The 26,247-nt window shown below is 44.0% G+C and overlaps 2 protein-coding genes across 4 annotated transcripts; both read right to left on the bottom strand.

Annotated features, from left to right (window-relative positions):
• Nucleotides 1-4,744: 4,744 nt before the first annotated feature.
• On the bottom strand, nucleotides 4,745-10,900 carry myoz2a (myozenin 2a). 2 transcript variants are annotated; one of them, XM_088423086.1, is made up of 6 exons: nucleotides 10,752-10,900; nucleotides 10,246-10,335; nucleotides 8,569-8,738; nucleotides 7,589-7,835; nucleotides 5,356-5,539; nucleotides 4,745-5,292 (listed from the first exon to the last, which is right to left on the bottom strand). In XM_088423086.1, the coding sequence occupies exons 2-6, from the start codon at nucleotides 10,325-10,327 to the stop codon at nucleotides 5,091-5,093; spliced, it is 885 nt and encodes a 294-aa protein (XP_088279212.1). In that variant the 5' UTR covers nucleotides 10,328-10,335; nucleotides 10,752-10,900; the 3' UTR covers nucleotides 4,745-5,090. The 2 variants fall into 2 exon arrangements, with proteins under 2 accessions (XP_088279212.1, XP_088279201.1); XM_088423075.1 differs by having other exon boundaries at nucleotides 10,756-10,897.
• Nucleotides 10,893-25,899, bottom strand: synpo2a (synaptopodin 2a). Of its 2 annotated transcripts, XM_088423048.1 has the most exons (6): nucleotides 25,563-25,899; nucleotides 22,673-22,824; nucleotides 21,373-21,782; nucleotides 14,912-18,144; nucleotides 12,295-12,757; nucleotides 10,895-11,039 (listed from the first exon to the last, which is right to left on the bottom strand). In XM_088423048.1, the coding sequence occupies exons 1-5, from the start codon at nucleotides 25,794-25,796 to the stop codon at nucleotides 12,296-12,298; spliced, it is 4,491 nt and encodes a 1,496-aa protein (XP_088279174.1). In that variant the 5' UTR covers nucleotides 25,797-25,899; the 3' UTR covers nucleotides 10,895-11,039; nucleotide 12,295. The 2 variants fall into 2 exon arrangements, with proteins under 2 accessions (XP_088279185.1, XP_088279174.1); XM_088423059.1 differs by having other exon boundaries at nucleotides 10,893-12,757; nucleotides 15,530-18,144.
• Nucleotides 25,900-26,247: the final 348 nt, after the last annotated feature.

Raw genomic sequence — 26,247 nt, forward strand, 5'->3', positions numbered from 1 at the left:
CATTCAAATTTCTAGTCGGGTCTTTTGGAGCAGTTTTACAATGCGCGCTAGAAATTGCAAATGCCTCGTGTTTAATTCTATTGGGTGTATTTCAAGTCCATTTCAATTGCATTGATCAAATGTATTGTTTATGTCAAAACAAGGTGGAATATACTTTATATATTTACTACCCATATTTTTTGGATATATTTTAATGACTTTAATGTACTGTTAAACAATTAAATCCCAACACACTTTGGTATATTGTAGTTGTTAATGTCTATTTTTTTGTTCTACTTCTCACGAATTAGCCACACTGATGTAATATTCTTACATCATATATATATATATATATATATATATATTTTTTTTTTTTTTTTTCATTGTTTTAATAGCTAGGTGAATCCTAATACATATATCTTACATTAAATGACTTGATATTTTAAGATATTTACTTGTAAAAACATAATCGTTATTGACGCCGCAGAGCAACTTGGAACACTTTTGTGTGTGTTTTTTTAAACTCGACTGCATCCCAGTTCATTTGCAAGTCATGCAAATCGGTTTTCGAGTAAATCAAGGCAAAGGAAACGGCGTGCGATGATTTAACATTTGTGTGGCGAGGGGGTCACAAAGTATCAGCGCAGTCCAGTCTTTCCCCAGGAAGTACTTGAAAGGACCCCATTGAAGTGACCGAGTCATTTCCTTCCATGCTTTTCCCTGAGGGATATATAACAAAATAATTTCAAGTTTGGGAGCGTGGCACTTAAATGACTGAAGTCTTCTTGCAAAGTAGCAAAGAGTTCTTTTTATCAGAATATTGTCTTTTTTCATTATGGTTCTCAACTTATTTTTAATAATGTACCTGCCCCCTGTGAAATATTTTGACAGCCTAGTACACCCTAACGGATTGCAATTTTTGGATGAAAAAGACTTAAAACTGCGTCCATGTCTAATTTTGAAATGACATTTTTGATGGTATTTCAAGGCATATTTTATTTGGATACACCAGATACCATAGATTGTGAAACACTTGTTTTTTTTCTTTGTTTTTTTTTCTGGGACATCACTAATGTGTCATTAATAAAAGTGTGAATCCGTAGAAACTTTGATCAAATAAAGGCATGTAGTGTTGTGGAAAGGACTCGCTATAATTGAGCAATAATTATTTTTTAAATACTGTGTACAAAATATATTTGTGGGAGCTGATGACTGTCAGTTGTAATTTATAATAAGCAAAATAGGCTGTGGAAGACGTCTCGTTTCATGTTCCAATTAATTTGCTCTTAATTAGTAAAAATGCTATTATATTTTGTTGCTGTTTGAATTAGTTGCATGTAACGACAAATTGAAATGCAAGACGAGAAGATTTTTGCTCTTGCCTCTGAAGAAAAACGTTTTCCCTGCTTCCATTTGTGGGCCCTACAAATCATGACAGCACAAAAGCTTGCAATTATGTGGCTGCCATGATGGCTTTGCGGATCATTATTTCCTGACTCACCGAGAGAGCGTGCTGATGATGTGATGTGATGATGTACTATTTCCCTCTTTGTACTCTTGCTGCAGAAAAGTGATGACATCAGCATCACTTCCTTGTTGGCACTTGACCGTCTTACTCTGGAGCTGGACTGCAGCCAAAATGGGAGATGGCCCTGTCTCAGCAATGCTAAGCTGTACACACACACACAGACGTGATTCCGACCGTATTTTTACCTTTCTGTGAAAATATCTGATGTTATGACCTGGTTTATAATCCAGTTTGGTTTTTCCATGACAAAAAGGGTTTCTTTTGCTCAATTTTTGCTGGTGCGGCTTATAGTCAGGAAAATACAGTAAATACATATCGCCAATTATTTTAGACTAGTGTTTGGAAGGGCCATAATCGGCTAATTAAATCGCCCGGTGGAATAATTGGTTGGGCCCAAATTTTTGTTGACTTGACTTTTTGATTTGAATTCCTGAAACGTAACATTCGCCTTCAAAATAAACTTGAAATTTCATTTTAGCATATTCAAAATGGCAATTTTTTTGGTTAAGCTAACCACGAGTGCCAAACTCAACATTATTTTTGTACGTTATAATATTTGATTATGCATAAATTGATTATATTATTTGACGCATCATAATGTTGTCATAGTGACCTGAAAATTGTATCTTTTTTGTCTTTAAAGTTTACTCTTGATTTCATATGGAGTTGAAATTGGACTTGGTATCTATAAAAGTGAAATTGACTGCAGAACTAATGTACCACAATAAAATAAAGATGAAGCCAAAATGCACTGTAACATTTATTTAAGTGATTCTTTTGCTTACCACTAGAGGGTGCCACTAACATCTTTGGAACCACACTGGGAGAATCACTGATTTGTTGGAATGGAAAGTCATTTGCCGGAGTCTCTTGAGTAGTTTGCTGTCATGTCACAAGCCTAATTAACCCCTGGAGCTTCTTCACCAGCAATTCTACAACAACAATTCCAAACGACCTCACCGAGCAGTTACGCCTTTTCGCCTCATTCGGGAGCTTGCACTGACACCAAACACCAGACGGCTGACCCTGCATGGTCTGCGTTGTGTATTTTTAGATATCCCAAAAGGCTTTGCACCTTCCCGCGAGAACTGACACCTGCTGCTACCGTCCATCAGCAGATGTCGTTTAAACCGCGTTGAAAGGGTTCGTCTCCCATCCGGACGCCCTACTAAGATGTCACTCGCAGTGCGCCCTTGCAGCTTTGACTTCGCTTGACTTCGTACGCTCGGGGACGGTGTCGTTTAGCCGCCGTCAGCACGCTAGTTTGGCATCGAGCTGCTGACTGGAACCCGAGGGAGCGGAGATGACGACGGGGAAACTGCTGATGGCGCTGCAGGGAAGGGCGGAGACCGGAGGCGGAACCGTGCTTAGATGCCGCATCTCCAGTACATCCACAAACAAATATGACTCAATTATATCATGCTAAAGACAAAAAAACACAAAAATCAAATCCTGCCTGCAATTTAAGATTGGGTACAGTCCAATGAAATGGAACCTTTTGGGGAAATAAAAGATTTTTGTTCTTTGCGCTTTGAGAATGGAGGCTAAACAATGAGAAATCTCATTTAATCTTTTTTTCCTATGAATTTTTGAACATTGTTCTGGGAAAACCGTTTTAAAAAATAAAAAATCATGGCTTGGGGGCTCGATCTGGCCCGCCAGATGTGTAATATGTAATGATTAATAATTTTGATAACCACTTTTGTTTGAAAAGAAGAATTTTTCAAGTGTGTCGTTAATCATGAATATGTGAATTTTGTGGGGTACTGCTATTCTGTCACTTTTAAAATAATTTTTGAAGAGCTAAACATTAAGAATTCGTCATGGAGATGATGTGATGTGTATTGTCGAATGTGTCATTGAGAAGGAAGAGGGGATTTTTGTGTTGGTAGTGATGATGAAAATGATGAAAGTGTTTGATTGTTGCTCCGGGGGAATTTTTGAGCCGATTGGAAATTGTTCCTACGGTGAACTGAATGAGCTGGATGATTTAAACCAGAATGATGTGAATATGTAATCCCAAATGCACTATTGCAATGGATGATTTAAAAAAAGAAAAACTAATATTGTAGGAATCTCATTGGGAATGCACGGGGACTTTTTGGCTGAATTTGGGGAAATCCGTGACTATTATGAAAGCGAAAAATACTAGCTGCCATGGCATGAACTTTTAGAACATGTCAAAAATGGAATGACGTGAATCGGATGAATTTTGCGGAAGGAGAAGCATGTCGAACAAGAGCGAGGAATAAAAAACAGAAATGACATTTGAAGGCCTCCGGCTCTCACTCAATAAATAAATCTACATTTCTTTGTTCTGGCCCAAAATATATAACATGACCTCAGTGCATAAGTGAGAATCCCGGGTCCGACGGCGACTGCGCTGCCTCCTGCCAAGTGAACCGCGCCTGAGGGGAAAGCAGGCAGACACTAATAATCGAATTGTCTGGCCTCACTCCGCCCTTCTTGACCGGTGCAACTACGCCGCACGCAGCCGGCGCCAACGTTATTTCCCGTTTGCGCCGCCCGATAAGCGCTAAAATCACAGTTCAAGTGGAGTTGACGCATCTGTTTTAATGCAGAGGGAAGCTAAATTTATTTCAAAGGCTAGACTATCTTCCTGAGTGACAACGGTGAGAAGGCTTGAATATTGGACAGCGAGGAGTGAGTGAGTGGAAAAGGGAGCGGCTGCATTCCAAAGCCTCTGTGACTGACATTTGGAATGTGAAATGTACATTTCTGACACAACGGAACACTTTTAAACGAAGAGAAGTTAGACATATAGTTTTGCAATCGTGCCTCACCATAGTGTGAGGTGAGGTACGATTATCGCGCAGGTTTTGAACGGGTTCAAAGGTCGTTCGGCGAGAGCAAAGCCTCGTGGGAGTTTGGGTCCATTTTGTCACCGCGGCAGGACAAAAGATCATAATTTGGATCAGCGCAGACATTAATCGCAATCTCACCATTTTTTGGAAGGTCGGATGTGCGTTTGAGCTGATGGGACCGTTGTCTAAATTTAGTTCCAGGGCCGAATGAAGACCCTGCCAGGCGCTATTACTTCCCACAGGTCCGGGAAGCATTGGAGCCTTTGAGATCCAGGAATTACAAGTTACAAGTTCCGTGACCTTTCAGTAGAAGATTGGGTGTCGTCCTTTGTATGTCCTAAGATAATTGAACCAACCCTTTAAAAAGATGAAAATTTTTCCCCCAAACAACAAACAATTGAAAATACAAAACTGAATTTGATGCAATTTTATTGAGCAAAATTAATTCCAGCAAATTTTGAAACATTTACCATCTATGAACGCTTATTTGTGACTAACTAACAGGTTGTCATACCCTTACTCTAATCTCTAAATCTGATATATCTTGTAATTTGTCATTCTGTAAACGATTCTTAAAGAAAAGAATGGGGCTGAGAAAATGTATTGAATAAATAAAGCATAAAAAATGACCATCAATATTTTTTCGCTCGAAACAATTCAAACGTTTCTCTACTGATTCGTGTGGTGGGAAAGTTATGAATCATCTAGTATAAAGATGCTAAAAGAAAAATAATAATTGAAACTTATCATGAACAGGTTCAAAGGTCATCTGACTCAGGGGGGAGCGTGGCCTCCGGGGTCGCGACGAGGACGGGGGCGGCGGCGCCCCACCCCTGAGCGGCCCTGTTGAAGGAGGGGCGACCTCTGAGCACGGGGAAATCGGGCACGGCCAGCTCCGCCTTCATGTTCCGAACGACCGCGGGTCCGAGGGATCCGAAGCCGCCGAACGGGATGGCCACTCTGCGGGCGGGCGGCGACGGCGTGTTAAGCCAACGGGACACTTGGATACCTGAAGCATCTCACCGATTGAAGCTTTTGTAGCCCGGCGCGTCCGCTGGCGTTTCCGGCTCAAACCGGCAAGCGACGGGCGCGTCCGCCAGGACCGCTTCTCTGACGAGCGCTCGGTCCCACGGCGAGTGGTAGGACTTGGGGATGGCCGTGCTGTTGAACTTCTCTGGAGGGACGTCTTTCAAAGGGCCCCCGTAGCCTGGAAGAAGGGGATTACAAACGTATAAAGCATGGGGAAGCTCCGGGTGATGCCGGGGGGGGGGGGGGGGGGGGGGGGGGGGCACGGATGACCTCAGGTAATTGAAATAAAATAAGGAGTGGCATCTTTTTTTTTTTTTTAATTTCAGGCACAGTAATTCGCTTGTTTTTTTTTCAGTTTTAAACTAAGCTGTAACCTGTACAAATACTATAGAAAACTAGGTAACAGTTGTTGAAATTTGATTTAGCATGCTTTTTTCCTTTGTTAATGTTAAAAAAGATACAGTTTTAGGTATAAATAGGCAATTATTAATAGATGATAGTCGTGGGTGTGAGCCAATCACGTGTCTTACGGAAGTGCCAATCTCCCTCTTGAAATCATGTTTAAGTGCCCTGCAAGACAAGAGATTGGCTCCCGGTGCGACCATCGACCAATAAAGACAGGAGGTGTCATCTACTCCCGCCCCAACTCCCGCTTGTTACACCAAGAGGGAAGTTCGGGTCTCAATTACGTGCATGAAAATGCCATTGAGGGGGGAGGGTTAACGTTACTTTGCGGTTTTTCACTTATCGTGGGGGGGGGTGTTTGTAAATCTCTTCAAATCCCGGTTAAAACCTATTCATATTTTCCATACCCATGGTTAAAATCTAAAAAAAAAAACATTAAAAAACATTAAAGTCATGTCCAAAATATGTTCTTGCACCCAGTCTTTAGCAGCGTCTTTTCATTTTTGAATCACCTTTAAACATCGTTAACTCCTACTCTGTTATGTTTTTTAAACGTTTTTTTTATTTCCTGTACTGTAAAATAAAATCTATCCAGCATCGCTTTGTGTGCAAGAGTTGGGAAGAGAGGGAGTGTAAGGAAGGGCTATCCTAAGCACTATCCCTCAAAGTCTGTGTTGCATGGGGGGGGGGCTTACATAACAAGGAGGGGCTTCGTGTCACGTCCTAAGCACTCACAATGAACAATCCTCCTTCCTGAGTTTATGTTTTGCCCTCAGGGTGGAAGCAGCACAGACCAAACAGACCTGTGGGGAAGTCTGCGGCATTTTGAGGAAGAGGATCTCCGCTCGTGGAATATGCTTCATGGGGGAAGGGGGCGGCTTATCAAACAGGAAATGTATCGCACGCCCTTGGAAGACGACGCAAGTTGATTGCGGTGTAAAAGAGAGGAAACCCTGACAATAAAGATGAAGTAAATGTGGGTGAATTGATTGGGGGTTGGGACTAAATCAAAGGATGATTTAATGAGCCCGATCAACTGCAAACCTCCCCCAAAAACTTTCAGTGTACTAAGTTCTTTATAATTCACAAACAGACACTTGGAGCCTTCGGTTATGACTTCTTGAGACTAGATCAACGTTGAATTTTGACTTCTAGATATGGCAAAAATGATCCAAAATAGCTGACTTGCATTAGCAAAGAATAACCAAATGATGCCAAGTAAACTGACTTTATTATTTTAACTTAACTTAAGTTTATCGTGAGAATCCTCAGAAAATTTCGGATACTGGATTCTAAGAATACCTTCAGAGATTTGAGAATAAAGTCTGAATTCTAAGAATAAAGTCAGATCTATCAGTCAAAATTGTCAGTTTAAAGTCAGTAACTCTGAATTCTGACTATTCTCAAAATAGTCACGAGAATTCTGACCTTAAAGTGTGAATTCTTAGAATAAAGTCATATTTATCGCAGTCTATGTTGTCGATTTAAAGTCGTTATCTCAGAGTTCTGACTAGTGTCACAATCGTCATGAGGAATCTGACTTTATCCCCAGGATTCTCATTTTATTCTCAAAATTTGGGCTTTAAATGAGAATTCTGACTATTCTTATTGAGGGGATCCCGACTTTAAAATGAGAATTATGACTTCGTTCCAATTGAATTTTAAATCAGAATACCGAGAGAGAATGCAGAATTCTGAGAATAAAGTCAGGATTCTGAGATCTTTTTTGACTTCTTCCTAATCTTTTTCCATAGAAACGCCCACGGTTATATTAGCTTTGATTGCATTTGTGCCATTGTCTTTATTTGGGAACATGACGTACCAGGGGCGATGCTGTGCGGATCTGGCACCGCCGCACTTTCTGATGCGCCGGCCCGGGCCACGCCCGAGCCCTTCCCGGCAAGCGCCGTTGCAGATTCGGATGCGCCGGCCGGGCCCACGCCCGAGCCCTTCCCGGCAGGCGCCATTGCAGTTCGCGCTGCACCGGCCCGGTCCATGCCCGAGACCTCCTCAGCAGAGCCGCTCTCCTCTGCGGATTTTCCGTCATCGGCGAGCGAGCCCGCCGTGTTCTAGAAGGACATCAAAACAAAAGTTTTTTTTTTTTTTTTTTCCCCACGTGCTGCGGCCCAGCCATCCCTGTCGAGGATTATTTATGATGATTTACTGCAGAACTTCCTCAGGAAATGTTGACAACTTGAACCTAATTCGCCCCGAGCAATAAACAAAGCAGAAATATGCGAATGCTTCTTCACTTCAAAGATAAGAGGGTGTGCAGTGGAGGGGAGGTGAGGGGGAGGGTGGGGGGGTGCTTCCTTCCACTGAAATCTGAGCCAAAATTGACTCACAGAAAGAAAAACAAACATGCAACGCTCACAAAAATGTAAGCGTAAAATGTCTAGAATTGGTTTTGGGGGGAAAAAAAATGCAGAATCTTTTTAAGGAACTATTGGTGATATGCAAATGCATCAAAATATCAAATTTATGTCACTGTTGCAATGATGATGATATCACGATTTAGTAAACACCCTACGAATGAAAATACACATCTGAACTGTGTCACTCTGTCAAGCACTTCTCCTTTCAGAGAAGTGGGCGGGATTGACACATTTATCGGGCAGTAACTATATATATTTTTTTTTAGCTTGTTGTTAGCTTAGTTAAATGAGACTTCGGCTGCCTTCAAGCCACTCTAATTTCGCCCAGCGGCCACATGTTACAAGGAAGCCAGGCGATTGGCTTATTTAATCTGCTAAAAAGCAAATTTTAACATTAGAAACCTGACGAGATGAAACCCACGCCTACGTTTTGATACGAGCGGATGCCGTCGGACGGGACGTTTTCATAGGTGTACTTGTCCGAGCGTTGCTGGCGTATCTTGAAGAGTCGCGAGGCCCGGTTGGAGTCCAGGGACAGCTCCTCCAGCATGATGTCCTGGGGAACGCTCACCTTCTTGCCCAGGTCCATCTCCACGTCTGCAAACAACAAGCAGAGTCGTTTGGAGGCTGTCATCGCTCTATCAGCTGTCCGTGGCATTCAAAGCCTCTCCGCGCCAGGCGGCAGTTGTCCTCGCCTCAAATAACGTGTTCCAGACCACTGCGACAAAGGCATGGGTTGCACTGGGTCTTAAAAGTCTTCATTTATTTATTTATATCCAGGCTCGGGTTCGATGCGACTATCGCTCAAGAGTATACTGTATGCGGAAATATCTCAGTGAGGTCAAAAATTCCACTTTTGACACCAAAGGCAGACTGCTGTATGAGGACTACAAGGGGGCAGAGGTGGCGCTATACGGTGGCCACCCATGTTCTCTTTATGGCCGTCCAACATCTCGTGCTGAATTTGGATTCCTGTGAAAAGCAGGAAGGAACCTTAGCAAAAAGCAGCATTTGTTTTTTTAGATTTGGCCATCGATTGCAGTATGCTAAAGGGTGTCAGCTCTGATTGATTGTTAGCTGGCGGGTATAAATCAGCGCATGAAATAGAAGTAGACTCGAAGCAAAATAATGGCCTAGAAGATGGCATTATCTACTGAGGTGAAATCGACACTTTACTTCAACTTGATCCTGCTTGTAGGATGTTGAACAAGATTCTGGTTATACGTATCTGCGTTTTATGTCATGGAACCTGAATCGATCGATCAAATTTTATTTGTAGAGCCCTGAATCACCCAAGTCTCAAAGGGTTTCACAGATTAAAAAAATGTCATGTCGAGACTTCTTTCGAAAAAAGAAGTCATACAAGAAATCTTTTCAGCTCCCAGAAGGGGAAGGAAATACTCCAAAACCCCCAATTTGGGGAAAATCAGAAACCTTCACAAGGGACCACAAGTGGGAGGAGCCCCCTCGCAGGCCCACCGGTTCAAGTGGATGCTGCATGGACCAAATACAGACATGTGGATACAAGAATTTATATTAAGATACGATGTGATATTTTTGTATCACATGTTTGATACATGATATGTTTTATCATACATGTATATTGCGATACGATTTGCTATGATATATGATATGCAGGCATTCTATTTCCTATGATCTATATAATATATTATCTTGGCTCATGTCATGGTATAGTATTTTATGACATGTCTTTCAATTATATGATTGATATGACATAATGTAAAATATAGGGCACTATATGAAGTTGGGAATGCCAGATGATATGAATGTGAAATATATGAAAGACAAGTCAAGCCGTGGCATGTACGATACAGTATGGTAGGAATGATTTGGTGTGACCGGATGATATGATAGATATGGTGTATGGGTCACTCCAGAATTGAAGGACATTATACATCCCACCCGTCAAATTTTAAGTAATCTACATACACAATACTCAAACATGCAGTTTCCGATGTAATATTTATGAGAAACGATGGGAAAAAAGTGAGGGTTAGAAGCGTGCGTGCATGCACGCTGCCAGTGAGACCTGTCACCATGGCCACCCCTTGAAAAAGCGCTAGCTACGCCCCCCCGGGAGTACCTTCCAGCCCTTGAATCTCCCTGCAGATCGCCGCCGCCTGAGCTTTCCTCTCTCCGCTCGTCATGGTTGAGAAAAGCGACATGGCTGCCCCTGGGAATCAAGTAGCAAACATTAGCAAGACCTGGACAACCCTGTGCGCGGCATCAAGCTGACTTATCGGGGCAAAGAAAAGGGCAAAGTTAGCACATCTCTTTAAATAACCTCGGGCCGTTAAACTGCAAGCGCATGCTTGTCGGATAGTGCGAAGCCGCCAATCGATGCGTGCGGAGGTGGGCCAAAGACACAACTATTTAATTGACACAATTTGCAAGGGACAGCAGGTGCCCCAACCATTCCCATACATATATATATATATATATATATATATATATATATATGAACCCTAACACTACCCTAACCTTAACCCTAACCCTATCAACACACACACACACATTTATATATATATATATATATATATATATATATATATATATAGTTAAAAAAAGGCATAGTCAGTGGTGGCTTACCTGCCTTGAGGACCCTGCCGGCGCGGGGGATCTCCTGAAAAAGGCGGGTGGCGTGAGCCGAGCGGGCACGGGGACGTCCGGGGTTCACGGCACGACCTCGCCAAGTGACCGAATGAGTGAGTGGGTGGGTGTCGGCGTGTTGTCATGGGTATGTCGCTCACAAGTTAGGGGGCCTAAATTTAGAGCAGTACAGTCTTTTGGTCAGCAGGACGGCTCGTACAAAATCAGTCGGTTTCTTTGCGTGGAGGGACATTTTTCATCCCTTAAAGCAGAGGTTCCCAACCATAACTGAAAAAGAAATACATCAAAAATAAAGGGCATAAATGTAAGACTAAAATAATGATATTATCTTATTGTGGCATATGGCCTGTTTAGTTGAACCCAGCGAAGGTTCCACAGCCAATTTCAAATTTAAGAAGTCAACTTGATTAAAAAACTTTTGAGCATGTGAATGAGCTTTATTTGGTGATAAGAGCTGTATGTTGCCACTCCGGGTTGAATTTTACTTGATAAGTAAACTTAAAAAACACACCATTTTTTTGTCTTAATTTTGCACCTGCTAGCTTAATGCTAATTCACAATGGGACACGCTAACTTTTATATTTATTAAAATTTTATTTATATTACGTCAGACTAAAAATGCTGATCATGTAAGTATTCTTCAAGACTTTATTGTGGTTAGTGTGTTTTAGTTTTATTTTTTTAAGAATGTGACATTCAAATGAACATTTCTAATTAGCTACAAGCGCTAGTTTCATTAGTGTTGGGCAAATTCAATTTCAACTTGCTACTGAATGGATATGTTTTCATTCAATAGTATTTTATTCTTTTGTGTCATTTTTGTATATAAACCTTGATCATGCGCAATCTAATTAAAAATATTTTTGTAGATTGAGTGATATTTATTTATTCATTTTTTAAGAATGCTACATTTAAAGAAACATTTGCAAGCTACAAGCGTTAGCCTGACGAGCACGGGCAAAAATAACCTTTCCAACCCTCTATATAGGTCCATTCGATTGGACTGTTTTATAGGAAATATCCGTGTTTAGATTGTTGTGCAGTTGAAGGTTTTTATGACATTTTATTCTTACTCAAGTTCGAAGAATTCTATTGTTAATTCTAATGTTTTATCAGTTTAAAACTTCCCATGGCACCCCTGCTTGATGCAACAAATATTTCACTACTTTCCTTAAAATAAAATGCTGCGTCTGCAAATTTTGTTCAAGGTGCGCCTAAGATCTGTTTATTGGTTTGTCTGCAATTTAAATTTTATTCCCTTTTCGAAGCAACAGGATGATTTTCTGCAGCATAGCGGTTGGGAAATCTGCTTTAAAGAAGTGAGCAAAATCTGGAACGTGGCTAGTAATTAGCATGCTACGTAGGAACTACCAGTGCAAAAATGAACGCAAGAGTGACAAATATCGGGACGCACACAAAGAAGTGGAAAAATCGTGCTCGCCACAATTACTAAATGATTGACTTCAAAGTCTCTACTGTATGTGGTTGTTACGGCATGCAAAGTTTCTGAGAGTTTTTGCACCCTACTGCTGCCACTTGTAGTTGGTGCCGTATGGAGACGCGGCCTGTCCCAACGGGGGCCTATTTCCCTCAGACCGGGCCCCAGAGTGACTCACAGACCTATGAGGCTGCCACTGTCTGGGTAGGGACCCGTAGCCCACACGCTCACCAGCCCGGCCCCACGGGGCGCCCGCTTTTTGCGGGGACGCCCTGGCCGTCCACTGGGCGGGCGGATCCGGCACCAGCTTGCGCTGGGCCGCCAGGCGAACGCTGGAGGCCAGGTCCTGCTGGAGGTCCCGGAAGGCAAAGGCTTCGTCCACCAGCCCCAAGGGATGGCGTGACGCCGCCTCCCACGGTGTGAGAGCTTTGGGGGTCCTCTCCAGCAAGGAAGGTTGCCTGGACATCCGAGCGGAGGAAAACGGAGACTGATGGCCTCTGGAGGGCGCTCTACCTGGAGGGGAAAGAGAGTAGCTCCTGCCAGTTACCTGGGGAGGGGGGAAAAGACCCAGATGTGTTTATTGGGCTTGTTCCGTTACTAGGAATGCAGATGGTGCAATGCTGCTCTCGTGTGGTAAGAAGTTGAGGTGCAAGGGATACGCTGGTGGAAGCAGGGGGATATAAAAATAAAAAAGAAAGCACAATCTGAAAACTATTATTCACGTCCAATAAATGTGGTACAAGGTAAGAAAGAGGATTAAAACCTTGATCTCAGAATTCCGGTTTTATTCTCAGATTTTTCACCGCGAAAGTTAAATCAATAAATGTCGAATTAATCATTCTGACTTGATGCATACAAGCTTATTCTTGCTTTCAAAAATCAGATTTTTGACTTCATCCTAAGAATCAGGTACATGTAAAACTAAAATTTTCACTTCAAAAGTCAGAATTCTGTTTTAAAGTCATAATTTTAACTTCTGAATGAAAATTCTGACTTTTAAGTCAATTTCGTACTTCATTGTCAGAAATCTCATTTTAAAGCAAAATAATCTGACTCCAAAGTAAAAAAAAAACTTCAGTCTCACCAAATTCAAAATTCTAAATATCTGACTTGAATAGAATTCCCACTTTTAAAGTCAGAATGTTCTTTATCCTCAAAATCCCGACTTTGTCATATTTTTTACTTGAGTCTAGTAAGTCTAGTAAGTCAGAATTCTGAGGGTGAAGTAAAAAAAATCTCACTTTCCTCAGAAAATGTCACTAAATTTCAAATTCTGACTAATTTAAAACATCTGACTTTAAATTTGGAATTCTCACTCAGCCAAAATCATGACTTTATTCTCAAACGTCTGAGCGTAGTTTATGAATGAAGTCAAGAATAACATCAAGAATAAGTGAAAATTCTGAAAATGAAGGCAGAATTCTGAACGTTAAAAAGTGAGAATTATGAGAAATAAAACGGATTCAAAGTCAGCTATCTGAAAATAAAGTCAGAATTGAGGGTTATAACAGAATGGCATATTGCATATCATCTTGTTGAGATTCATTAGTTTGTGAATTTGTGTTTATTTGGAAGATAAAAAATAGAAGAAATTCATAAGGCATGCAGAACATAAAACAAAAGAAAAAGTCAAAGGAGCATAAGAGTTTGTTTTAATGGCACTGCAGTGAATGGTACAGAAAGTGCACTGTGTCAAAAAGAAAACACACAAAGGAGAACAAAAGGGGGGGGGGGGGGGGGGAAGGTGTAAAATATAGCAGCTGAGGAGCAAACAAAGCAAAATAAATGCAAGAACATCATTGATAAATTCAGCTAACATCATCGTTTGAATATAGACGTTATATTTGATATTCATCTGGGTCATAGTGGCTCAAGTTGAAATCCAAGCCGGCGATCTGCACTTTAAATATAACGGCCGGCGTGACGCAACAGCTGAAAAAAAAAAAAAAAAGCTTAAAATAAACGGACTTGACCGAGGCCTTGCGGTTCGGAAGCGTGGAGCCGCGAAACTTTTTCGGACTGACAAACCGGTTTGAATATACTTGCAAACGCATTCGAACGTTTTTGAATACTCAGACAAATACGTTCGAACGTATTTGCAAGTGGGTTCGAACGAGTTTGTCAGTCAATAATTTTCACTCCGCTTTGGCAGCTATGTGCCGGCGTTCTGCAGAAGAAGCTGATTCATTTTTCACCTTTGACTGTGACGGTGGCGCCCATTTTGATTTGCGACCTGAGATTTATGACATCATCTCTCCTCAATGTCCGTCTTCAACAAATCTACTTCCAGACGGATTCGTTAGTGCCCTTAACCCATTCAATCCCAAAGACGTGTTTTTACGTTTTTTTTTTAAATGCAGTTAATCCCAGGTTGTTTTTTTTATTATGAGTATTTTTCTAAACGAGGGTCTATAAACGTATTACTATTTTGCTTGATTAGTACCAGCCATTTTTAGACACTCACTTAGAAAAAATTATAACTTGAATGCTATTTTTTTAGCCGTATATATATTTTTAGCCGGACTCGTTAAAAAACGTAAAAACGTATTTTTGCGATTGAACGAGTTTCTCGCCGTTCAACTGAACTACACTCTTAACAGACCACCACTTTGGCGTTTTAACCCTTCCGTCGCAAATTGAAATAAACATCAAATGTACACGCCGACTATCACTCGGTTTCGGCGAGCGTAGGCTTCCACACCTGAGCGGCGCTTTTTTTGGCCGTAAATTTTGGTTTGGGCGCCGCGCCGGCGCTACCGCCGGTCGTGGAGCCGGGCGGTGAAACTACGGGGAAAGTCGGCGCTACGTTAGCAGGAGGCGGCTGCTGGAAGGCTATTGTTGTGGCTGAGAGATAAGGGGGACTCGCGGCCGCTTGGTAGGGGACCTGAGGGGGCGGGTACTGAGGGTCGGCCAATTGAGGGTTTTGTTGGTTATACGGTTGCCAGTAAGGAGCGCCTGGAGTTTGCCGGTACGAATCGGAGGGGGGATGAGCGTGATCGGTTTGCTGGGCGTACGGCGCGCTAAATGTTGCCGCTGGCTGAACCGGGGTTGTTTGCTCATACGCTTGCTGGTTTTGGGATGAAGCGCTAGGCTCCTTCGCAGCTTCTGCAGCAGGACCGTATGTAAAGAGGGAAGAACTAAGTTGGTAGGGTTGATGCTTCATGACGTCGACTACATCGAGCGGTTTTGGGGGAGGTCCCGCTTTGCCTTTTTTCTTGGTTTTGGACACGGGGCCGCTAGAAGGGGGCTGTTTTATGGCGCCCGGCGGGTAAGAAGGGGACTGGATGGGATTAAAACCGCGTGAGGGCGGAGCACGTACGTTGGGGGTGTACTTCCACTCGTTGGGTAAGGAGGCGGTCGGCGAGGTGGCCCGACTCGCTAAGTTGGCCTGCACGGTCTCTGAGTCCACCACGTACTTCTCCATGCGGGACTGCCGCTTGGCAAACATGTCGGCTCCTTTCCCACGGACGGCCGGCATCTCGTAAGATGAGCTGGCGGGCGAGGGGATCAAAACGGTGGCCAGGGGGTTGATGACAGGGGGGGAACCTTTCTGACCGGAGGCGAAGACGGGAATTCGCTGTGGGCCCCGGCTTTTTTGGCTATTCCAAGGTTTGGGAGGAGGCGGGGTGTTGGCCGCCGGCGTTTGCTGGGACTTTGGCGCCCAGGTGGGGTTTTGAGGTTGAGCCGGGGGCCACGCATTTATCTGCGGCTGCGGCGCCGTCTTCGCAGGTGCTTGTTGCCAGGCTGGCTGTGGCTGAGGATGGACAGAATGGTCCCAGGACTGCTGATGCTGGGCTGGACCTTGCTCAGGCCCCCAGGAATTTATGGGACGGTGTACCTGTTCTGGAGGCTGCTGGGTCCATGAAGGTGGTGGCTGAGATTGGTCGGGAACCGGCGCCCAGGGATTCAGGCCGGCCGAAGGCTGTGTCTGGGGTTGCGATTGGACCGGTTGGGTCCAAGAAGGTTGTGATGGATGCCAGGTATTAGCCGGAGGTTGTGCTGCAGCTTGAGCCCAATGCTGATCCGGTTGCTGTGTTGGCTGAGCCCATGTCGTTTGCGGCTGGGATTCCGGCTGAATCCAAGGAGCTTGCGCTTGGGATTTGGCCAGCGCCCAGGTGGGTTGAGAGTCTGCTTGCGGAGGCTGGGCCCAGGAAGCCTGCGACTGCTGCTGTGGCGGAAGCGGTTCTTGCGGTTGACTCCAGGTGGGCTGCATTTGCTGGATTTGCGGCTCTGGTGCGTGCGTCCAGTTCGGTTGGGGTTGAGACTGTGGTGGATCTTGGGGTTGACACCAAGACGATTGGCCGTGTGGCTCCGCTTGATTCCAGGAGGCCTGATTTTGAGGCGTCCAGGTATTATCAGGGGCCTGAGATTGCACTTGACTGTGAGTGGATTGAGAGGTGGCCCACTGTGGCTGTAGAGAGGCTTGACTAAGGGACGGCTCCTGGGCCTGCGCCTGTGCCGTATAAGAGGAATGGGCCGCTTGTGCAGAATCCCAAATCATTCCGGCACTGGTCTCAGGGTGTGGAGAAGAAGTGGCATAACCGTTTCCCTCGTGGACGACTACTTGTTGTTGTTGTTGGGTTTCTGGCGCTGAAGGAGGCCATGTTTGCTCTTGCTCTGCGGAGGCCCTGGCAGGTGCTTCCAGTTGGGCTTGAGGAGGGGGTGGCCCAGGCACAGGCACGGCAGAGATTAGCTCTTGGTCACTTGAAGGGGTGGTCTCGACAGCAGGTGTGGACACGCTATTTTCGGCATGCTGTGGCATGTCCTGGTTGGTGACTTCCATCTGGGGAGACCAAGGGGCAGCGCCGGGATCGATCATAGGCTTCGGGGCAACCGGCGGCGGAATCTTGTGTTTGGAAAGTGAGGACTGGAGGAAATTACAAGCCTCCGCACCAAGGCTGAGGTAGTCTTCCTCGGGTCCGGACTCAAAGCCCATCCTCTTATTACTCATATTCAGGAGGTTCAGCAGCTCGGGATTCGGTGACATCTTCGGCGTCTCTCTAAAGGTGAACATGGGCTTGGCGACGTTTCTCCTCTTTGAATCCAGAAGACCCGACCTGATCGCAGGTGTGGAAATACGCTCGTCACGGGAAGCGATCTGCTCGCCTTGGCCCGTAGAATATTGATCATTCGCAGTCACCGCCGACGTGTAAGGCGCCGCCGCCATATTCTGAACGGAAAAGGGCTTGGCGGTGCGGTTGCCGAAAGAAGCCTGCGCTTCGTGGATTTGCGAGGCGCGCTGGTCTTGGTGATACGTTTGCTGCTGCTGGAACTGCTGATACTGTTGGTAATGCTGTTGTTGTTGGTACTGCTGCTGCTGCTGCTCGTAGTACCGCTGCTCCTGGTACTGCTGCTGCTGCTGCTGCTGCTGGTGCAGGTTGACATCCATGTAGGCGTGGCCCTCAACGGCGGGCTGCGGGTAAGCCGGTTCTACTTTCCGTTCCGCTTCCGCCGGCATCGCCCGGCGTGGCGTTTCTTCACGCTCGGCGGCGATTTCGTCCATTCGCTGGCGCCTCTGGGCGAACATGAGAGCGCCTTTGCCCTTGGTTTCGGGCAAACACTCCATCTGAGTTAGCTTACGCTCAATGTCGAGGAGACTTCTATCCAAGCAGATGGTCAGCACGCTTTTGCCGCCGCGGGCAAAGTGCGTCTCTAATTCCGACGGGTCTCGATCGGCGAGAGTGAACTCAACCACATGGACTCCCTCCCGGGTACGGTCTTCGTCCTCTTCGGCGCTGTCGTCTGGATCGTCCTCTCCGGTGCCGTAGCTCACCAAGGTGTATTTTTTGGCTCTCTGCCGATGTTTCTTGAACATCAACAGGCCCTTGTTGTTGGGGTTGGGCTGCGCGGCGCTAAGGAGGAGCGCGATCCGCTTACATTTGGACTTGGCCTCCTTCACCTGCTTCTCGGACAGACTCTCGCTGCGCCTGAGCCCTGCGGGGAGACGCGTGACCACGTCAGTCCATCGAGCGTCGTTTAGCTTCATTTAGCCTCGTTTACAAACGAATTAGCGACATAAAATACAACAGGCAAATACCAACGTTATGGAACTGCTGTACTATCTGGTTCTCACTGTTTTTTCAATGAGGCACCCCTTATGAAATATTGCCTCGCAAAGCATTATTTGGATGAAAAAGAAGACCCAAGGGTATCCGTATAAAATCTCTTCACTATCAATACAATCACAATATTTTAGCCTACATTACTGCCCAGTACTTATTTAGATACAATATGGTAAAATAAAATAGAAGATGATACAATATCAGCAAGAATGATGGGTCATTTTTTCGTGTGAAATGTTAAAAGGGACTTAATGAAGTGATACCATTCGAAACAAGAAAAATATTGAGCGATATTAGACAAGAGAAAATGTGATCCATAAATTTCGGTTATTAAAATTCTACCTGAAACGTAATAACGTGCTGCACTTGAATAAACTACTGGATAAAACAAAATAAAGATAAGGACCTTTGTATGTGTATACCAATAGAAATTGAACACAGTATATTTTGGGGGATATCGGACGACATCTGAAATCAATATCGGATCTGAACGACGTTACTTAAACATGAGTGTTGTGCCATCCATTTCTGATTTGTTAATCTTTTGGAACTACATTTGAAGGGCTGTCTCTAGGCGTTATTTTATTTGGCAACTCCAGAAGATAGATGGGGTAACATCATCTGTTTTATTTCTGGCTCATCTATGGGAAAATTGTGTCACGAATGACAATGCACATCCATACAAAACTTAAAATAGAGGCAAACACAGTAATCCCTGCGACACAATAGAGTTGCCCCGTGTTCCAATTAATTTGCTCTTACTTTGAAAAGAAACCTGTATTTTTCCTGGCATGGAATTACAAAGTATCACATTAGATTGACGATGCACATCCATACAAAACTTAAAATAGAGGCAAACACAGTAATCACTGTAACACAATTGCATTGCCCCGTATTCCAATTATTTTGCTCTCACTTTGAAAAGAAACTTGTATTTTTCCCGGCATTGAATAACAAAGTATAATATTAGATTTTCCGATACCAGCCGAAACCCTGTTAAAATCTCACATACAAAGTGCCTTCACGTTCCCCCAGGGGCATTGGTATCTCCGTTTGAGAACCACCGTTCTCAACCATCGCCAGCAACGTACTGGCCCTCATTTATAAGTCATAAAGCCGCAAAGCAATTACAAATCTTTGACCCGTGTCTAAGCCGCGGACAACGCGTTGCATTCAATCAGCATTGGCATAAAGCGGCAGCAAATCTTCTCCCGTTCAAGTATTCCGAATCTAATATCTCCATTTAGCTTGAAAGCGTTTAACAATAAGAGACTCTTTTGAATTTGCTGGACGTGAAGACTAACCTGAAGGTGGCGAGGACAGCACAAGTGAGCGTCCAACTCACTCTTTTTAGCTCGGTTAAAGCACGCCTGGCGGACGGGAGGATCAGGTAACAGTTTCGGGGGCGCACATGCTGGTGTCTGTCAAAGGGCCGCACTTCCACAGGCATCCCGGGGGTATTTATGGCCTATGCGACGACTCCAAAAAACACGCCTAGGTGACTCACATCGGGACTTTTCAAAGCTCCGCTCCGTATGATCAATTTAATTTGTTCACGATTTGGACTGGATTCAAACTTGCAGCGTCATTTAAAGGGTTAGGTTTGGGGTTAGGATTAGGGGTTAGGGTTAGGGCCCAATCTCAAATGGGGCTACGCAAAGGCGCTTAAGTGAGATTTCAACAGGGTGCCTGCAGGCATTACCGTATATAATCAAACGGTATATTTTTTCTTTTCAAACCAAGAGCAAATTACTTGGAACATGAAGCAATCGATTACTGAGCTGTGTTGCAACACATTATATGCTTTTATTTTGTTGTTTTATAGAGAAGGCGCTGTCATTAGTGATGCAATTTTCTTGCACATGAGCAGAAATAAAACAGATGATTTTACAGAATAAAAACACCTACACTTGAAAAAAAAACAGTTGGATCGGAAATAACCCAATTAGAGGTCAAAAAAGGACTGAGCCGATATTTGACCCAATGATGCCAATTTTTTTGATTGCCTTGCACAAAATGACCCATTTTTTTTGTTATTGATTTATGGATTTTTAGGGTGTGCAAAACAATTGGAAAAGTTAGGTCAAATCGACCAAAATATCAAATTGGTCCTTTTTTTTTTTTTTTACCAATAATTATTATCATTGACCCAATTCGACCCATTTTTTTAAGTTGTCTTGCACAACCCATTTTTAGTTTATTGGAGTGTGCAAAACAATCGAGAAAGTTGGATCAAATTGACCCATTTACAAGATTAGCCCTTTTTCTTAACCTATAATTGGGTTATTGATTTTGTTATAATCATCCCAACTTGACTCAATATTTGAGGTTGTCTTGCACGAAATAACACATTTGTATCTTCCTTTGGGGAGCGAAACGACACAGAAAGTTGGTTCAAAATGATCCAAACATCAAGGTTGGTCCTTTTTTTTAATCCATAATTGGGTTATTGACCCAAGTATCCCAACTGAACCAAAATTTGGAGGATGTCTTGTACAAAATGACCCATTTTTGTTTTTTTGTGCGCAAAACAATCCAAATTGTTGGGTCAAATTGACTCAAATATCAGGTTGGTCCTTTTTTGGCCCATTATTGGGTTACTGACCCAACTATCCCAATTTGACCCAATTCTTGAGGTTGACTTTCACAAAATGACACATTTTTGTTTTTTGTCTATTTTGATGAGCAAAACAAGCAGGAAAGTTGGGTCCATCGACCGGAATATAAAATTGATCTTTTTTTTAACCCGTAATTGGGTTATTTGTAGCGCATATATTTTTTGGGGGTGTAAGAGCTCCACTAAAAAACGTTTCAAAGTTCAATAAATCAAACATGGATGTTACAAAACAGTTTTTTTAGATTTTTTTTTTTTTTTGCTTTGTTTGTGGGTACTGAGAAAAGATTTTGTCGGGGTTACCCCACCGTAAAAAGGTTGAGAACCAGCGATTTAAAAGAACGCGTGCCAGCTGCAGCGGGCTAATTTTGGAAACAGCGGACATCATGCTTTGGAATGCGCATATGACGTTGTCAAATAACCTTTGCCACCCCCCCACACGCAAGCACTACTGCAAAAACGGCATATTGAAGCAAGGCTACTCACTGGCGTGCCTGGCCCGGTGCTTGTTGGGTTTCTCCGGATCGGAATCGGAATCCTGCTCCTCGGCGGGCGTCCCCTCGTCCGAGGCGATTTGGAAAGCCGCGCCGAAAGGGAGCTCGGGGGACACTCCTCCCGCGCCCGGGGGTCCGGCGCTCGCCCCGGGGCCCCCCGCCCCGCCCCTTTCCGGGGACGCGTTCCCTCGCGCCGCCCCGCGTCCTTCCTTCCCAGCGGGGGACGCGGCGGGAAAGCTTCGTTCCCCTTTGACGCCGCTTCCCGGCGAGGCCCGGCTCATGTTGTCCGAGGCCTGGCGGGAAAGGGGCGGCGAGGGATCCCCCCCGCGCAGCTCGGCATGGGAAATTTCGCCCGGAGCCTCGGAGATGTAGAGGTGGCGCGGCTTTAAAGGTTCTTTCCATCTGGAGGAGGAGATGGGATGCTGCCATTAAACGGCGCGGAACAAATTTCATTCCATACGTCCGTTCGCGATGGTGCGTGTCCTCATTAGGCTTGAGGAGAAACCCTCGACCGCTCACGTACAGCACACGCACCGACCGGATGCAAAATTGAGGTTTTCAATGACGCTGCCGTGCAAGATCGACGCAAATATCACGCGAGGTATCTAAGGGGCGCGTTACAATGCAGTGCTGAGCATGTTCTGGGACCCGAGTTCAAATCCAACTTGCTCTGGCCTTCCTGCGCGGAGTTTGCATGTTCTCCCCAAGCCTCCATGTTTACAGTTGTTTTTTAATAAATCTTATCTGGCTTGATATTGAGTACCGTATCTTCCGCACTATAAGGCACACCTAAAAGCCTTACTTTTATTTTCATATATTACTTTTTTTCATGATGGTGGTCTTGCACTTCTTTTTTTTTTTTTTAGAGTGGAGTGACCTGTCCCATGTCTATTTTTTCAGATTTATTATCAAATATTCCCAATTTGATTTCCTTTATCTTGGTTTTTTTTTTTGTTTGTTGGGTCGTTTTTTGTCAGCGCAGTGAGAAATTTGGGCAAATTCCCGCTGGACCGTTGAAATCGAGCCAATCACGCAGGTTTAGGTAACAAGCTACACAGAATATTTGGACTTTTTTTAAAGACATTTTATCAAGTATATTTTTTCTGTCTCATAATATTATCACCCCATCCTTATTTTATGACTTTTGTCTTGTTGTAATGTTCTTGTTTTAACTTCTTGCAGCGTACCGCGTGAGTAATCAAGACATTCCGGCGAATTCCCGCCGGGCCCCTGCCAGTGGTTCTGACAAAAAAACGGAGCACGATGCCGTCTAATCGTCTCGGGGCGCTTACCTCTTAAGGAGCAGTCGCAGGCAGGCCCCCGATGCCCCGACGAGGTCACGGGCCTGCCAAAGGCTCATGCCGGCGCAGGGCTCCCCGTTTAGAGACAGCACCTCGTCACCTTCCACTATGCCGGCCCGGGCGGCGCAACCGCCTTCGTCCACCTGCAAATCGCAACGTGTTCACATTACTCGCGCAACTTTCTTCGGTCAATGTTTTTTTTTTTTTTTTTAACTTAAATCTATTCAAGTAAAAAATCATTAACACATTGTCTATATTAACCTGAAATAAGTGATTACTTTAAGAATTAATTCATTAAAACAAGCACTCGCTTCCGGTGTTTTACTACCTCAATTTCTGAAGTCAAGGCTTTTTGTTAAAAGTGATGAGATTTTTTTTTTAATTCACACTTGTAACGGTCTACCATCAAACCTGATCATTTTTTTTTAACACCATTAAGCCACATGCCGCGGGCCGCAAACATGTGGATGGCGGACCGCAAATGGCCCGCGCGCCGACGTTTGGACACCAATCAAAAAATTGTGTTCATCTCTTCAAAAAAGAAAAACGTGTGAATGTGATACATGGGTGAGAGTCGTTATCACAGTGAAAAATGTTTTTGCTCCCTTGTAATTGCTTCCCACACTCCATAAAACGGTTCATTAATAAGACAATTTCAATAAGGGAAGCATGTCATAAATCTTATGAGGCCGCAGGCAGATGTTGGACATGACTCAGATTGGAAAGTGCAGTCTATTAAAAAGTAAATTGGACTATTCTGGCTGCCGCTAACTAATAGCAAGATTTCTAGCTAGGTCTCAAAACATATGGTCCGCGAAGGGGTCCACCAGATGATTTGGTAAAGTATAAAAATCAGTTGATTTAATATCATAAATGAAAAATTCCAAATGTTTTATGGTTAAGAATAATGATTGAAAATAATGACTCATTTTATGATTAATAGTGATGTTGTACTGGTTTTATTTTTGAAAAAAAATACGGCCTTCCCGTAATTTCCACATTTCACACTTCAAAATATTCGGCTCATTCCCAGTCATAGTATAATCATTTAATGTCGTTCAATCTATCTATCTATCTATCTATCTATCTATCTATCTATCTATCTATCTATCTATCTATCTATCTATCGTCTAATCGTTTGCATTTGCAGTGAAATCATTCTGCCACTAGATGTCGTCTTTTCCCCACTTAGCCATGAAGCATTGTAGAGGGCTTGCGCTCAACAGGTCAAATAAATTCAGTGGTTGAGTGTTCGCTCTCCTCCTTCCACTAAGAGAGATCCCACAAGAGCACCTCGTAAATTGAGACAACCCTACCTTGTACGTAAGAACTAATTTTACGGGCAACTTTATAGAGCTGATAAAATCCCCTGCGCGCATCCAGGCCCTACAAGGCATCCCCGTGTGCCTTCTATTTGGATCGGGCTCCAAAAAAGGAGGGGAAACATTTATTGTTGCGACTCTTTCCAAACAGTAGAGCCCAAAGTATAACCAGAAATCCACTTGAAATTCATTTCCAGCTCCTGGCCGTGCCGAACCATGGCAGCTTTAAACAATTATTGCGGTCAAATGTTTCCCAGCACGGCAGCGGCGTTGAAAGTTTGGGGCGGCGTTGAAAGTTTGGGGCCTCCTTGGCATTCTGCTCATTATTACCCTGGCACCGAATAAGGTTACCATGGTGAACTATTGGAAAAGAGTCCTCTTATTAACCCTTGTGCACACATGTTGCAAGCTATACACATTGCATTTTTTTCCTAATTCTGTAAATGCTTTTAAAGGCATGATAATTCAAGTTATTTATGAATATTTTTTTGCCTTCAGCCTCTCAAATCGTTCAGTGCCATCAGTTCTATCCATACATAAGTAGGTTCAAATTATTAACAAGCACAAAAAAGAAAAATGGTATGTTCTCTCTTTGTGGCAACGACACTTTAACTGGTCTCTACCGCCACCTACTGTATCGGGGTGAAACATGTCAACAAAGAATTTTCTGTTTTCGGACATAGTTTGAGCGCCGCTCGACGGAACGTTGCACATATCGCAGGAAAATCACTCTAATAAATCCAGTGAAAATGCATCGCGAAAATGGTAATTTTAATAGTTTTATATGGTCCAAAATTTGGACAATAATTATTTCCGCACACAAAATCTCGCACGTCCAGCTGCAATCACATAGAAATGCCGGAAGTGTTGCATTTTAAATTTGACATGTTTGAGTCAAATTTCAGCTGCCTAGTGTTTTTTCCCATTGATTCTTTTCTGATACCTTCAAAGAAATCCAAGGAATTTCCTTCATTTGTAACTTAACCACAAGGGTTAGTGTGATACAACAATCATCCGCCTGGGTTTCAGTTCGCATTGCGCTTTTCCAAACTCGGCCTCTGTTGCTTTAAAAATAAGGTGACCTCATCAATTTTGTACACAGGTCAGAAGAGGGGAAAACACAAGTTCCCTTATATGGACTGAACTTTTCACAGTGGATCCATCGAGCTCCGATGCCGTGTCAGAATTCATGCTAACAGTCAGGAATGCGGAGTGCACGTTGATGAGAAACAGGACTGAGTTTTTTTTCTCATCTTTCGGTAAAATCCAATTGTTCATGCGTGTTGCGAGAGTTAAAACTGGAAAGATACACACTTGTTGCTTTTTTGTGTTTGCGCAGGAATCCCTGCATAACCTGCATACCTTTCACCCCTTTGCTTCGGTTTGAAGTCTTGGGAGCCATAAGAAATCACGGCACGCTCTCCTGTCTTAGGCCTTGACCATATAAGGGGGTGCTGAGGAATCTCAGGCGCCCAAAACACGGCCCGAAAAGTCACTCTAGCGTTAAAGTGCGTTCCGCTTGATGATATTCTCTAAACGTGCATGAAAATGAGAGTTACCTGAGAAACGAGCAGAGGCGTGTCGGCGTGGCCCCCAGCCCGGTCCAGGGCGAACCCCCGGGGCTCGCCGCCTCGCAAAGTGATGCGGATGCAATCCCCGGTTCTCATGATGTGTACGGATCCGCATCCGGAGCGCTGCGGTGCGGGCGGCGCAACAATCGGGCGGGGAGGCAAGATTTGAGAAGAGCACCCCCGCAATTTAAGAGCCCAGTCCGGCCCGTTACGTGACGTCATCGTGGCTCACGGGAGGTAGGGAAAGGGCTGTGTTTGGTTTTGGGGAGGCAGGGCCTGCTTCGGGAAATGGTGTGTCTGTGTATGCACACACACACACACACACACACACACACACACACTCACACACACACACACGCACGCACGCGCACGCACAAGGTTTTTTTCTATCATAGTGGGGACACCTTATTGACATAATTCATTTTCTGGTCCCAAACCCTAATATCTTAAGCATCACAGCAGATTGCCTAAACCAAATGTCAACCAAAATCCAATGCAAAACTAAATGATAAAAGTAAGTCTTGACCCTCCAAAAAAAACCTCTAAACATGTGGGGTCCACCAAAATGGTTCCCACAAGCAAAAACTAAGGGCACACACACACAAACATTGATACTAAAAAAATTTGAATTTCACCTATCGCTCGAATTTACACTCGCAGTGAGGTCATTTTG

Source organism: Hippichthys cyanospilos, chromosome 1 (assembly GCF_059441005.1).
Source record: "Hippichthys cyanospilos isolate Australia breed blue-spotted pipefish chromosome 1, RoL_Hcya_1.0, whole genome shotgun sequence".
NCBI classification, from domain to species: Eukaryota; Metazoa; Chordata; class Actinopteri; order Syngnathiformes; family Syngnathidae; genus Hippichthys; species Hippichthys cyanospilos.

Coding starts and splice junctions, on each gene's coding strand:
- synpo2a (XM_088423048.1), bottom strand. CDS start 25,796: ATGACGTCACGTAACGGGCCGGACTGGGCTCTTAAATTGCGGGGGTGC. Junction 22,825..25,562: donor CGCCTCTGCTCGTTTCTCAG/GTAACTCTCATT, acceptor TGCGATTTGCAG/GTGGACGAAGGCGGTTGCGC. Junction 18,145..21,372: donor GCACCGGGCCAGGCACGCCA/GTGAGTAGCCTT, acceptor GTCTCCCCGCAG/GGCTCAGGCGCAGCGAGAGT.
- myoz2a (XM_088423075.1), bottom strand. CDS start 10,897: ATGACAACACGCCGACACCCACCCACTCACTCATTCGGTCACTTGGCG. Junction 8,739..10,245: donor GGAGATTCAAGGGCTGGAAG/GTACTCCCGGGG, acceptor TGTTGTTTGCAG/ACGTGGAGATGGACCTGGGC. Junction 5,540..7,588: donor TCCGCACAGCATCGCCCCTG/GTACGTCATGTT, acceptor CCCTTCTTCCAG/GCTACGGGGGCCCTTTGAAA.